We start from the raw sequence: 13,858 nt of genomic DNA on the forward strand, positions 1-13,858 counted from the left end.
TTTCAGGTCAGCATATGCTAGAGTTTTTTTTAATTTTACTAACAATAGGGATTTTGTATGAATGAGAGGACTCAAAGTGATCAGTCTATATGATTTTGTCCAAATCTGAAAAGGTATATGAGTACATGAACCAGCTGAAACATATATGACACCGTTAATAAAGCAGTAGACAGGCCAGCTTATTAAAGATGAGGCTGTGCAAAAAATAAAATATATGTACAAATCCCATCTTTCTACTATATTTCCTGATTAAGGCATGAATATGGGGCACAACATTACATTGTTTATATTGGTATCAATATATGTAATATTTTATTTAAGAGACTGATATACAGTTAGGTCCATAAATATTTGGACATATACAACTTTTTTTAAATTAAAGCTGAAAGTCTGCAGTTCAACTGCATCTGAGTTGTTTTATTTAAAATGTATTTTGGTAAAGTACAGAACCAAAATGAGAAAAACGTTGTCTGTCTAAATATATATGGACCTAACTGTGTTATATTTTATGCATAGTGGTGGGACATCCCTTCCCCTTTTCACTCTGGTGGTCATCTAGACATTAAAAAGAGGTTTCAACTCTAGATTTGGCACAACAACGTGTGACAGCCAGTGAAGCAGCATTTTATGAGGGGAAAACCATGAGGACCTCCAGCTTTCCTTCCAGACAAACATGTGTTAACTGAAGAGTCTAACACACAGTTAACATAATTCCAGAATTTATTTCTTTATTAGCAAAACATTATTCAATTAAATAGTTATTAGTGAAAACAGATTAGAGGCAAGTGATGCTGCTTTTTCTCTACATGAAGATATTGTCTTCACACATTAAAGTATATATTAACAGCACAATAATTAAATCCAAATACTTTCTAAAATAAACAATTTTATAACACAACTCAAACTCTGTTGGCTGAAGAGGTCTTAGAGGATTCAATCAAATCTGGCTTCTGAAGGTGAAAACATTACAGCATTATCCACATGAACATGAATCTGCTTCTTCTTACGTGTTTTTTGACAAGGTAGTGCAGTCACTCATAGCAACCAATCTGCTATTACAGCCTGGACATTTTCCACACCTTTGTCAGACTATTTATGCAGCACAAGTGCTCAGGAAAGAAACATTTTAGAATAAAATAAAACAGCAGCCATTGCTGATTTTTCTTTTTGCTACAGGTTAGGAGGCTAGCATCTGTCACTGACCTGGAAGAAGCAGTGTTTAGACATCTGACATGCACACATGTGCTCCAGGTCACAGTAGCTCTTCAATGCTATTTAGTTTCATCCTGACCTTCACAAGATTTTGTTTTTTAAAGATTTGCACTATGGCCACAGCAGCATGCACATCTGGTTACCTGTGCTGCAGTTTGCTCTGCACTGGGGAGCTGCCAGCCACACAGTTTCATACCATGGGTGTAAAAGAGCACCCAGTCTCCTGTGTCCTTCACAAGTGCTCAATGGTTCCTTTCACCCATCTCCATGTCACTACTGTATCCTATAGTGAAACAAACCTTGATGGAGGGAGCTATAGAGAACTAAAGGGGACAACAAAGATATATTCTCACAGTGATCCAGCAAATCTGAAATGCTTTTCTTAAACATAATTATCAAATGTTTTTAATCCTGGACTGAATCTGTTTCAGGTTTGCTGGATCACCTAGGTTCCCTTATGCAAGTCTTACATTCTCCAGTCTTGGAGAGCTTTCATGAATCAGGCCCAAGTTCCCTGCTGTGATGCATTTCAAGACTGCAAGCAGCTGAAGTTAACATTGGAGACTATGCATATACGACTTGGGGGGGCGGTGAGATCTTTGCTGCAGAATTAAAATCAGGAGCACGGGTATACACATGCTTCTTTATAGGTACACTTCTAATCTGAAAATAATAATAATCTTCTGATTAGGTAGATACCTTAAAAAGGAATAGGCTTACACTATAAGAATAATGAAACGTACGTAAATATGGCAGATTGGATTCATACTAAAAAACTGCAACCTTGTCCATGGCAGTCCTCAGATAAAACTTAAATGCAACACGTTCATAAAGCACTGGTATCCAAATAGAAAGAAACCCAGCTGTGGTCTATGTGTAGTCTGCTTTTCCATCATCTAATCCCTCTTAGCCAACTACATTGAAATGTCCGGTCACAGTATTCAGTCATTGCTATATAATACTTTTTTTTTTTTTAAATAACAATAAATCACAAAATGGCTTATGTGGCAATCCTCTCATATACACAGTCTTCCGAAAATATTCATCCTGTTTTGTTGCGTTACAGCCTGGAAATATATATTTATCAAATTTTTTTTTTATAAAAGCAAAACTTCTCTACATTTTTTAAAAGCTTTTTTTTAAATAGCATACAGCTAGGAATTGTCTCCTCTAGTCTATATGTAGAAACCCTGTGTATTAAACTTTCTCTACAGACTTTGTTCTTTTCAACCTGTAATCCAATCTAACCCCTTGATAAAATCAATTTATTATTAAGAATCATTGTAAATAATTTATAACAAAAATCAGCTACACTAACCAATAATTTTATAAAGTAGACATCTATGTGTCAGTAAATACATTACCATATTGAATTCAGAGGTCTCCAGAGCCAATAATACCATCAATCACTACTTTTCTAAGGTTTTACCTTGGTTTGCAAAGGCATTTGGTGCAACTTAGTGGAAGAGGAATATATTCACATGAAATGTTTTGTGCCCAGCATTCAGCTGTAATTAGAGGCAGCACATGTATGTACCACCTTCTATCTTAAGGCCTAAATAATCTTTTATGACCTTGGGGAAAGTGCTGTTGGGCAGTATTGTATAATGGATGAAATGTAAAGCTACAACCCGTTGTCACCAGCAGAGGGCACCATCCAATCTTTATTCATTCTCTGCTTATCTCTAAGCCCGTGTTTCCCAACCAGGGTTCCTACAGAGATTGCTAGGGGTTTGTTGAGCAATGAGCAAGTTGTCCATCTTGGGTCAGTTACCAATGCTTCTTATGGCTATCTGTAAGGGTGACATTCTTCCCATAGGTCAGAAATATTGAACACAATGACTGCCCCACTCATTTACTGTAAACTATGGCTATGATCATTATAGTAGGGATTCCCTAAACAGCTGAAAAAAATTGTAGGGTTCCCCCATGTTAAAAAAGTTGAGAAATGCTGCTATTACCTGTAGCTTAATATATAGTTTAGTAAAGTGCAAAAGGTTAAGTACCCATGTACTGTTTTACCGATATGGAGATGTTCATCCTAAATATCTCCCTCCACAGTTATCACATCTGTACTTTAGCCTAGAAATAAAATCTTTTAGTTATCTACGACCATAGTAGTGTGCAACAGTTGCGGTATCAGTCCAGTTACACTTTAGTATTTTGATACACACGACACACCATATAACCTGCAACTACAAAAGTTTGGCCACACACATTGTGTAAACATCAAGGTGTTAGTTTGGCTTGGAAAGTCTCACTTCACCAGCTGAAATTAAAGACACCTCTTGAAGCCCTTGGTCTGAGGGAGACGATCACAAAGTCATCTGTAGTGCCGCAGGTAGACAAGTCTCTGTGGATTGAATTTTTCTCGGCATAGCGGGCATTCAGCCTGAAATTTAGATTTTTCATATTAAAGAACATTGACGTGATGACTATAATAATCACCAGCATGTTTCTACTACAGATTAAAGTATATATAAACACCAACAATAAAATGCTGATTATACCATTGAAACAAATCAGAAAAGTAACCATATCAATTACAGGTTAGAACAATATGGACAAAACAAGAGGTCCTCACCTTGGTGTTACACCATTCAGTGATGCACCCCCAGCAGAAAAGGTGACCACATGGTGTTGCTGTACTGTGTTTGCGATGTTCTAAGCACAATGTGCACTTCGAGGTTCGCTGGTAGGACTTCTCATGTGGCGGTGCCCTGCAAATACCAGAGGATATTTAAACCATGGTCTGTTTGTGGAATGACTGAGTCAGACTCTTCACCTACTTTCTATGTAAGTATGTGTGTGTGTGTGTGTGTGTGTGTAATATATATAATATATATAAATATACACACACTCATTTACTATCTGCATGAAGTATGCAGGTTCTCCCTGCGTTTGCGTGGGTTTCCCCACACATTTAAAAAACATGCAGTTAGGATATTTGGCTTACCACTAAAAAATTGACCCTAGACTGTAATACAGACATATGACTGTGGTAAGGACATTAGATTGTGAGTTCCTTTGAGAGACAGTTATGACATATCAACTTAGAGAGTTGATATGACTATGGACTTTGTAAAGTGCTGCATATTATGTTGGGGGCTATATAAATACTGTGTAATAATATTATTAATATACACACACTATACAATAGAATATACTGTACTGCTTAAAGCTTTATGATATATCTAAGTGACACATCTCAGGAACCTTCAAGGAAGGTCTACACACCATCTGTGATTCATACAGAACAGCATGTAATCCAGTGCTGGTTGTGAATTTGGGGAAGTGACAGTCAGCTGTAAATGCAAGGAAAAAAAAACATTATGGAAATATGAGAGGCGAGGAAGGCTTAGCTGGACTACATAGACTAGCATGTATGCATTTTCCTTATATCCTACAAGAACAATGTTTGGCGCAGGCTGATTTTAGAAGACTTGCTATGGACCTTGCACCTAAAAACATGGTCTGTCATTTAGATTTGTCCCCCTCTCACTTGGATAACTGCTGGAATAAAAAATAGTATATTGACATCTCCCTGGATTTCGCCCAAGGAACATAGGTGAGGTGACATCTCTGGTGAGATCTGGGGAATGTAGAATTTTTTTAAATCAGGCTTAATGTGTCTTCTCATGAGACTTGGAATAGTCAAAATTAAAAGAAGATATCACCATCTGCACCAAAGATGCCAGAGGATAGATGAGTATAATATCTCTTTTAGTGACGTTGATTATAACCCTAATTCAAGGGCTTCTAGCAAGGGGGAGGGGGATAAAGGTAAAGAGTGGACTCTGCAGACAGGTTGCCACCATTGACATGGCTCTGTGGCTGTTCTGGTGAAGCTTTGGGTTCAATATTTTTAATTTGAAGAGATAAGTAATTCTGATGCTTTTCTGACAATCCTGTATTGCATAATTCTTCTAAGTCTAGGAACACCTAAAGACACGGCCAAGCACATACCATTTTCTTCAGGAGTTTAGCAATGACAATCCCTGTACTTGAATTCATAATGCACCTTAACGGAGGATTACCTTTGGTAGGACATTCTGCGGTGTAGCTTGAACTTCTGCTGAGCTTCCTGCTTCTGCTGAAAATGATGCAGCTGAACATAAAGCAGCAACATGAGATGAACCAGTGATACTGCGCCAAGGAAACTGTAACTCTGGCGAACAATATTATCATCCCCAAGTGATCCACGAACGTGCAGCTAAAAACAGATTAATAAAAATAAAAAACAAAAAACATTACAAGACCACCCACAGGCAAGATGATTACACAAGTCTCAAAGTAACACTTGCAATAAAAAAAAAAAAAAAAACAAATACCACTGAACAGCATGGAAGATTGCTCAGGAATGCTTTATGTTTAGGAATATGCAGTCCAGTATTGGGCAGCACGTAAAGGATATTGTGGAATTAAAGAGAGTGCAGAGAAGGGAAACTAAACTAATAAAATGAATGGAGGAGCTCAGCTATGAGGAGAGATTAGCTGAACTGAATCTATTCTCCATTGACATGAGACGTAAAAGGGGGATATGATGACCCTGTATAAATATATAAATGGTCCATATAGAGAACTCTCCTCCCAATTATTCACTTAGATATCATTACAAAGAACAAGAGGGCACTCTTGGCGTCTGGAGGAAAAGAAGTTTTGAGCTCTGAATAAGGAAGGGATTCTTCACTGTAAGGTCTGTGAAAATGTGGAATTGGCTCCCTCAGGAAGTAGTTTCAGCAACTACTATAGATTGCTTTAAGAAAAAGCTGATTTCTAGAAGCACAGAATATAGCTGGGGATTAAAGATTTTGAGTAAAGCAGTGATTGTTGATCCAGGGAACATCTGATTGCCTCATAAAATTTTTTTTGCCTTCCTCTGGGCCAACTATGTCCATAGGGTTTTATATCTGGGATATGTTTATTTTCCTAGCAGTTGAACTTGATGAAATTATGTATTTTTTCGACCTAACCTACTATGTAACTATGTAATTGTAGAAGTAATATACACATTTTAAGTTGGTCCCTGCTTTGCCTGTATAGGGCCTGTTCAGTAGCTGAATGCTTTTGGGTTCATTTACCCTATAGGAGACATTCACTGATTACCCTTCAATATCAAAGAGAAGCAATGTAAGCCCAAAGACTACAAGGGGGCACATGAGCAGGCACTGCCTCTGGGAAGAAAAACCCCTCCCCCAGGGAGAATGCACTGATACAATAAAATAGATGGTCCGGAGCAAGTAACAGGTCACTTACATAAGTGATACCAGTGAACCGTTTGGCAATATGGTAGAAGGTTCCTTTAATATAGAATATTGCCAGATGCAGCCTTCTGAGGAAGGTGATACTCTGCCTGACAGCATAAACAGTCTTGGCCAGAGCTTTTTTCTGCTGCTCGGAGAGAGCGGCAATCTTTCTGTGCATCCACTTCCACATCCATGAGCGGTGATGGCTACCGGAAAACAAGCTGCTGTGAGGTACCCTGACTCCATCGATCTCTATCTGAAGCTCTTGTTCCAGACGGGCTAATTCTTTATCCAGAAAATAAGGTATCAAGGTGTGGCAGCAGATGAGCAGAGAGCGCTGCAGAATGGACGGCACCTTCCTCTTGGATGAATCGACCTGGACGATATTAACATATTCTTCCCCCAGTGTTTGGTAACCTACAAAAAAGGAATAAAGTCACTGTCCACCACTACCGCCCTGATATGGACAATCTACAGGCTTATCAAAATTTGACAAATGTAATCAATCTCATTTCTATTTATCATTATTGTAGAACATGAGGACAGCCATATTCCTTCATAAATATTAGTCCAACTTCCTGGTTAGCTATGGGGCTGTGCTTAGCTGCTTCTCTCAGTCAGTGCAAGTCTATTCATCTATTCACACGGCAAACAATACAGTTTAAAATAGCAGTCGCCAACTTTTTGGTTGTCAAGGACCACTAATTTCACAGACTCCTGACCCTGCTGGAGGGCGAACTGGCCAGAGACGCAGACCACCGGTTGGCGACCGCTGGTCTAAAATACACACAGACACTAGAGGTAAGCCTACAATATGTCTATTGAAATATAGTCATCAAAATAATGATTATTAAGTATGTACAATGTGAAAGTCGTCTCAATTTTACAACAAAAGCGTTATGCTGAACAGCAGGAACTGTGTCAGTGTTCTCCCCAGCCGCGTTAAGCTTGGCACACCACCCGACAATTTTACAATAACCACCCGGCTGTTTTTGGGTGGTTACTAAAAAAGATGGGGCGCAATACAGGGGCAGCAACCCACGTTCAACTTCTTCCCTCCCAAAACAAAAAAAATCTAGGGATAATACTGTTTATGTATCGGCCATGGCAAAAAGTGTTAGAAACACAAGTGGAGCAAGCGGCTTTCATTGGCAAGGCAATATTGTTGCTTTCTGAAAGATGCTGATTGGATAACATGTTTCAAATAGGTTCATTCAACAGGTAAGTTCAAAGAGCAATTGTGAAAAATGCAATTAGAACAAATCTTAGTGCTGACAGTGGAGAGAAAGAACTGGAGGGGAGATAATTGGGATGAGAAAATTGTTCCCATTCTACCATTGTAATGGCTCCACCTAAAAGCAGCCATCAAGTAGAAAACAGAAGGACTCCTGGATATGAGATCTGATCCAGCCCTGAATGGGGGGCTTCTGTTATCACAATGGCAGTGTGAGCAAAGTACTGACACCATGATGATGACAAGAATCTATCTCATACGTACACCTAACATACTATACGTCTTACCTGAAAATGTGGTGAGAGTGTAATAAGCAACATCACACAGCAGCTCAATCTCTTTCCTCCATTGCAGCCATTTCTTGGCACCTACAATGAAAACAGATGAACATGTCAGCAAAACTAAAGATTTGTGCAATGTGTGTATAAGAGAGAACAGCTAACATCCATGTACAAACCCTGACTATGTCTATAGGATAACGAAATGTAACAAGAGAGAAATCGATTTACATTACTTATCTGCTGCCCTTTAAGACACATGTACACCTGTCGCACCTACACCTGTCCCCAGTCACGTCCCAAGTACACTGGTCCCTCGTCATGTTGCATGCATGCCTCTTCCAATCATGTCCCAAGTATACATGTCCTTCATCGTGTCGCACCTACACCTGTCCCTCATCATGTTGCATACATGCCTGTCCCCCACCGTGTCACCTGTACTCCTGTCCCCAATCATGCCCCAAGTACGCCATGATGTACGTATGCCTGTCCCTCATCTTACTGCATAAATGCCTGTCCCCGATTGTGTCGCACCTGCACCTGTCCCTCACTCAAAGGATCTAGAAAAGTTCCTAAAATCTGAATTTATCACTTTATAAAGAGTAAAGTTCACATACTAATACTTTAGTATTAGTATATAATTTCGCACTTATGCATGACCCCCATCGTGTTGCATTTATGCCTTCCCCCCCACCATGTCGTACATATCCCAGTTCCCCATCATGTCCCAAGTACACCTACTCCCCATCTTGTCACACCTATGCCTTTCCCCCTCCATCGTGTCGCACATACCCCGTATTGCACCTGCACCTGTCCCTCACCTTGTCGCACATACGCCTGCCCTCCACTGTCACATACGTACGCCTGCCCTCCATCATGCCCCCCATCATGTGTCACATGGTACAAGTGTCCCCTATCCTGTACCAAGTACTCGGGCCCCTCATCGTGTCACACAGCTGTTCCCCTAAACATACTTTTATCCTCCATCCAGTCCCACCTACACCCCCCATATACACACCTATGATACTAATACACTGCACCACACACAGCTGACACACATCAGGCCCTCATTCTACAATCACTTACCAGCAAAAGCCTGACAGGCCTCGTGTGCCTGGCCCCTCAGGGAGCTCTGGAACTGCTCATCCTTCTGGCTGCTCCGGATAAGCTGAGGTTGGTTTGCGGAAATAAAGGCCATAGCGGCGGGGAGCACCCCCGTTCCTCATACCCCGGGGCTACCCCCTTCTTCACCCCAATTTCCTGAGGTACCCCCACAATAACAACAACAACCCGTCCTGCCTTCCCGTCCTACTTCCGGGTGTACAATGCGTGCGCCTGCGTGGGAGGCGGGGCTTGCTTACGTCCGGCCTTGTTACCACAGCAATGGACTTTGACGCATTCTGGCTGAGAGCGGGAGAATTCTGTGACAGAATTCCATGTGTGCTTAGCCCAGCTTCAGTCAGACATAAAATAAACGGCTGTGTATGTTGTTTTATAATATTGAATAAAAAAGAGAAAAAACAGTCAAAGGATATATAATAAATATATGTGTGCTTTATTTAGTAATTATAATTTTTTTTTTACATTTACAATAAAAATAAACTAACATTTACCCCTCAATACCCCTCTATATCAGGTAAATGCTCATTATACCCAGGCAGGTGCCGCTCTCCATCTCTGTCCATCTCTGCGTAATGTGGCCTCCGTATAATGCGGGATTGCTGCTCCTGTGGCGTCAGAGCTGCAACAGGCAGAGGAGCCATTGAAGAGAATTCCTGGGAGCAGCTGCGGGGAGAAATGAAGTAAGTTTATGATTCTCTTCCCAATATGGTTGTAAGTTTTATTTTACAAAACCTAAATGTTACCATGCATTGCATTCCCTGTCCCCCCTCGTGTCAAACATGCTTCTGTCCTCCATCGTCTTGCACGTACATTTAACCTCCATGGTGTCGTACATACGCCAGCCCCCCAATGCACAGTAGTGCACCCCAGTAGTGCATCCTTCTGGAGTTTACTGGTAGGGTACCTTGGGGTGATAATATTAATAAATGGCAACCCAGCACAACAATGCAGCTTTGGTGGACTCTTTGGGTCTTTCTTGGTTCACCCTTTGGGCTAACAATAATATAAAGGGATCTATGAGTTCCTAAATGTCAACTGATATCTTTATGAAAAGTACAAATACTAATAATATCAATGGCCTAACCTCCTGGGCGGTTCATTTCTGTCGGATTTATATGTCTAAAAGCGGTACATTGTCTTTCATGAAAATTTATTTTACATTGTAGGCCTATAATTCTTAGGAATAACTCTTAGAAAAATGTCCAATATTTAAATTTATTAATAAACTTATTAATAACACAAAAATCTGTTAAAACAAGGGTGCATAAATAAATCAAAAATACTGAACCTGTAAAATAACTGTACATTAGCATATGTATATTTAAATGATTACTTTGTATTGGAATCAATACAGTTATTTTGTATTAATTTAATACAAAATAATTTGAAATTCCCACCACGCTCCCTTGTACGCACTGATGTCACCGGGAACCCTCAGGGAACGTCCAAGCACTCACCGGGGAACAGATCGAAGGAAGAGGACGCGGCCAGAGGATGGGATCAGACTGGCAGGACACTGGAGGACGCCAGTGGGACCAGGTAAGTCTTTATTTTTTATTTTTTTAGCTACCCCCAGTGTGGCTCGGGGTTACCGCTATCAGCTGTTTTTTTTTTTTTTTACTGCTCAGAAGGTAAGGAAAGCATCCCCTGTTCCCAAACCCATGTGCAAGGTCACCACCTTGGCCGTTGGGTACCAAAGTGGGCAAGGACTTGTCCATCCTCCAAACACTATTTAGGAGACTCTGAGTCCTCCTGCTCTATCACTTTTTACCCAAGATCAGGGGTAATCATAGAGATGGAGAGGTTGCAGAGCCCTGATACATTGGTCAAATTAGCTAGGTATTTTATTAGGGAACCTTCATCTCTAGTCTTAACATATTTACATAACACAAGTAAAAATATTGGTTGCTTCATTATTATGTATTAATAATACCAAGAGATATACATCCTCTACAAATATAGTTGTTCTCACCACTTCTCTATAGGGGAGAAGAAACAGAAAAAGAAATGGAATAAATATCCTGCTGAGCCTCCTATTTATTAAAGACATGCCTAAAAATGGCCATTGTAAAAAATGCATCAGTGTCTCATTGTCTCAGTGTCTCAACCAGGGTTCCATGGAACTCCTGGGTTCCTCCAGAGGTTACTGGGAGTTCCTTAATCAATCATCAATTCAGACATCTTAGGCCAATGTAAGTGACACCAATCATCTTTTTTGGCTACCTGTAAGGGTGACATCCTTCCCAATGACCAGCGCTCTAATGTACTGTAAGCTGTAAAAATATTAATTACAGCAGGGAAAACCTGAATTTTAATCAATTATTTCAAGGGATCCCCCATTTTAAAAAGTTTGAGACAAATGGAACAAAGCCTATGAAGAGCTATATCCCTATCAATATACAACAACATAGACAACATCTGTTCACACATCTAACATACTAAAGTGCAGATTGTTACTTTCAAAAAAAGTCAGATATCTTCTGATGATCTGATGTGAAAATTGGTGCAACGTGACTGAAATAATGGGGAATGTGGGGAAGGAGGATGGGGTGAGAAAAGGGAAGGTAGGTAGGATTGAGGTTAAGGAAAGGTGGATTAGTAGAAATGAATAGTGTAAATCTCTTAGATTGTAAGCTCTTCGGGGAAGGGTCCTCCCCTCCTCCTAATATTCAAGCAATATTAAATATTGCTTTAGCTCAGAGGTTGCCACCCTTTTGGATGTTGTTTTGGACCACTAATTTAATGGACTCCAGACTGCACACACGTGGGGAGCAGTGCGTCACTCAAAAGGAAAGAAACTTCACCCAGAGTGACGTCATGATGCCAAGACCTGCCAACTCGCCCATTGCAGGCTCAGACCTGGGTGGGTTGTGTCCACCGCGCTGAGCCTGCGAGCCATATCAGGGACATTGTCCGCGGCTCTGGCTGGTATGGCCCCCACAGCGGGGTCCTTCTCCTGACCCCGCTGGGGGGTGCACTGGCCAGAGCCACAAACTACCAAAATTTTCTCATGGACCGCCGGTTGGCAACTGCTGTTTTAGCTACTTTCTAACATCTGAAAAAATAAAATACCAATGTGAAAAGGCATTGTATCAATTACCTTAATTCTGGAACTGATATCTTAAAGGTGTAGATTACAAGGAGAAATACTAACAATTGGTTGATTTGGCTCAGTAGAGAATGAATAGAGGTGCCAGGCACCGGAAGCCATGTGGGATCTCTTAGCTTAGCAAAGAAATAGTATACTGGATCTCTGTGCTGAATACCAGAATTCCTAATGAGATGAATCATGTAAAGGATGTGACCAATCCTCTACCACCTTCCCTTTCCCAACACCTTCTTCCTACCCAACCTTCAGCTAACCCATCCTCCCTTACCGCACTCCCAACTCCTACCCCACTTTCATTTATTATTATTATTATTATTAAACAGTATATATATAGTGCCAACATAATATGCAGCACTCTACATTAAATAGGGGTTGCAAATGACAGACAGATACAGACAGATCCCTTTCCAGAGGAGACATGTCTAAGAAGAGAATTTCAATGACTGTACAGAGATATCCTTTCCTGTTTGTCTAAAATGGGTTAGAAAATCTCCCCAACAACACAGAGATATGCAAACCAACTGAAATGGGGTTTACCCTTCCCAAACTTAGCAAAAAGAAAAAAAAGAAAAGTTTGAGATTTTTATACAATATAACAAAAATGCAGTGAGTACCACACATTGTATTACAATATTTTACCACTAGGTGGTGTCTGGAATCCATGTATATACATCCAATAGAGACTATCTATATGCAGTCATGCATGCAGTTACAGAATAAATTGCTCACATTGTGCAAAAATTATGGAGCTGCTGATATTTTGTTCTGCTAAAAATTTGCATAATTGCTTCCACAGATCACAGTATGTGACAATGCACAGAACACTCAGACCAGCTAAATTATGTTTTTTTTTTTTACCTTACCTTGTATAGCAAATGTATTTATTGTGGGGATACACAGAAACAACTAACAACTAATGTTCAAATAAATCTGCAATGACATGGAAACTTGGCCATCTTGGTCATGTGACATGTCCTTATGCCAATAAATTGCACAGTGCACCTTGCATGAACAACTTACTCCCAGGAGCTGCCCACTAAATTACTGCAATGCAAATCTGTAAATCCGGCGTTAAAATGTTTGTTAAGTTTTAGGATAAAAAGTTTTGTGACTAAAATACCAAATCAAGTTACTATTTGAACAAATCAAGTTACTATTAGAATGCTCATGAAGAATAAAACAAACTTCTTTTACCTTCCCTAATTGAGCCTTACACACTCCTATACAATTTAAGTTACAAATTGCTGTTAGCACTCCCATTACCAATTTGTAGCTGGAAATTAAAACTGGAGGTTAAAAACCAAGATGGCCAGCAGCCTGAGTAGGAGACCAGAAAAGATAGGAGCTGAAGGTATGGGGTGTGCTGCCAATGAAAGGGTGCAGGCAGCTAATTGGGAAACAGCAGATTTAGGCTTCCAAGGGGAGCAAAAGCAGATTGTAGACGTGCTGGTGCAATGTTGGGATGATGAGTTCAAAGGGGAAGGGTTCAGAGGTGGAGTACATGAATGGAAGGGGGTGCAGATGGATTGCAAGGTGGAAGAGGTAAGCAGGAGTGTAAAAAGGGGTACTTAGGTTCTCTAAATGTAGCAGAAAATGAGCAGAAAACCTTCTGCAGGTATCTTTGATCAGGCTTGGGTTGGGGGAGGTCAAAGGAAAG

At 40.3% G+C, this 13,858-nt stretch overlaps 1 protein-coding gene across 1 annotated transcript; it reads right to left on the minus strand.

Annotated features, from left to right (window-relative positions):
* Nucleotides 1–702: 702 nt before the first annotated feature.
* PEX10 (peroxisomal biogenesis factor 10) lies at nt 703–9,308 on the minus strand. Its single transcript, XM_072426591.1, has 6 exons — nt 9,057–9,308; nt 7,980–8,060; nt 6,469–6,875; nt 5,250–5,425; nt 3,797–3,932; nt 703–3,604 (listed from the first exon to the last, which is right to left on the minus strand). The coding sequence occupies exons 1-6, from the start codon at nt 9,166–9,168 to the stop codon at nt 3,536–3,538; spliced, it is 981 nt and encodes a 326-aa protein (XP_072282692.1). The 5' UTR covers nt 9,169–9,308; the 3' UTR covers nt 703–3,535.
* Between the last annotated feature and the right edge of the window lie 4,550 nt (nt 9,309–13,858).

The sequence above is a fragment of the Pyxicephalus adspersus genome, chromosome 11, assembly GCF_032062135.1.
Source record: "Pyxicephalus adspersus chromosome 11, UCB_Pads_2.0, whole genome shotgun sequence".
NCBI classification, from domain to species: Eukaryota; Metazoa; Chordata; class Amphibia; order Anura; family Pyxicephalidae; genus Pyxicephalus; species Pyxicephalus adspersus.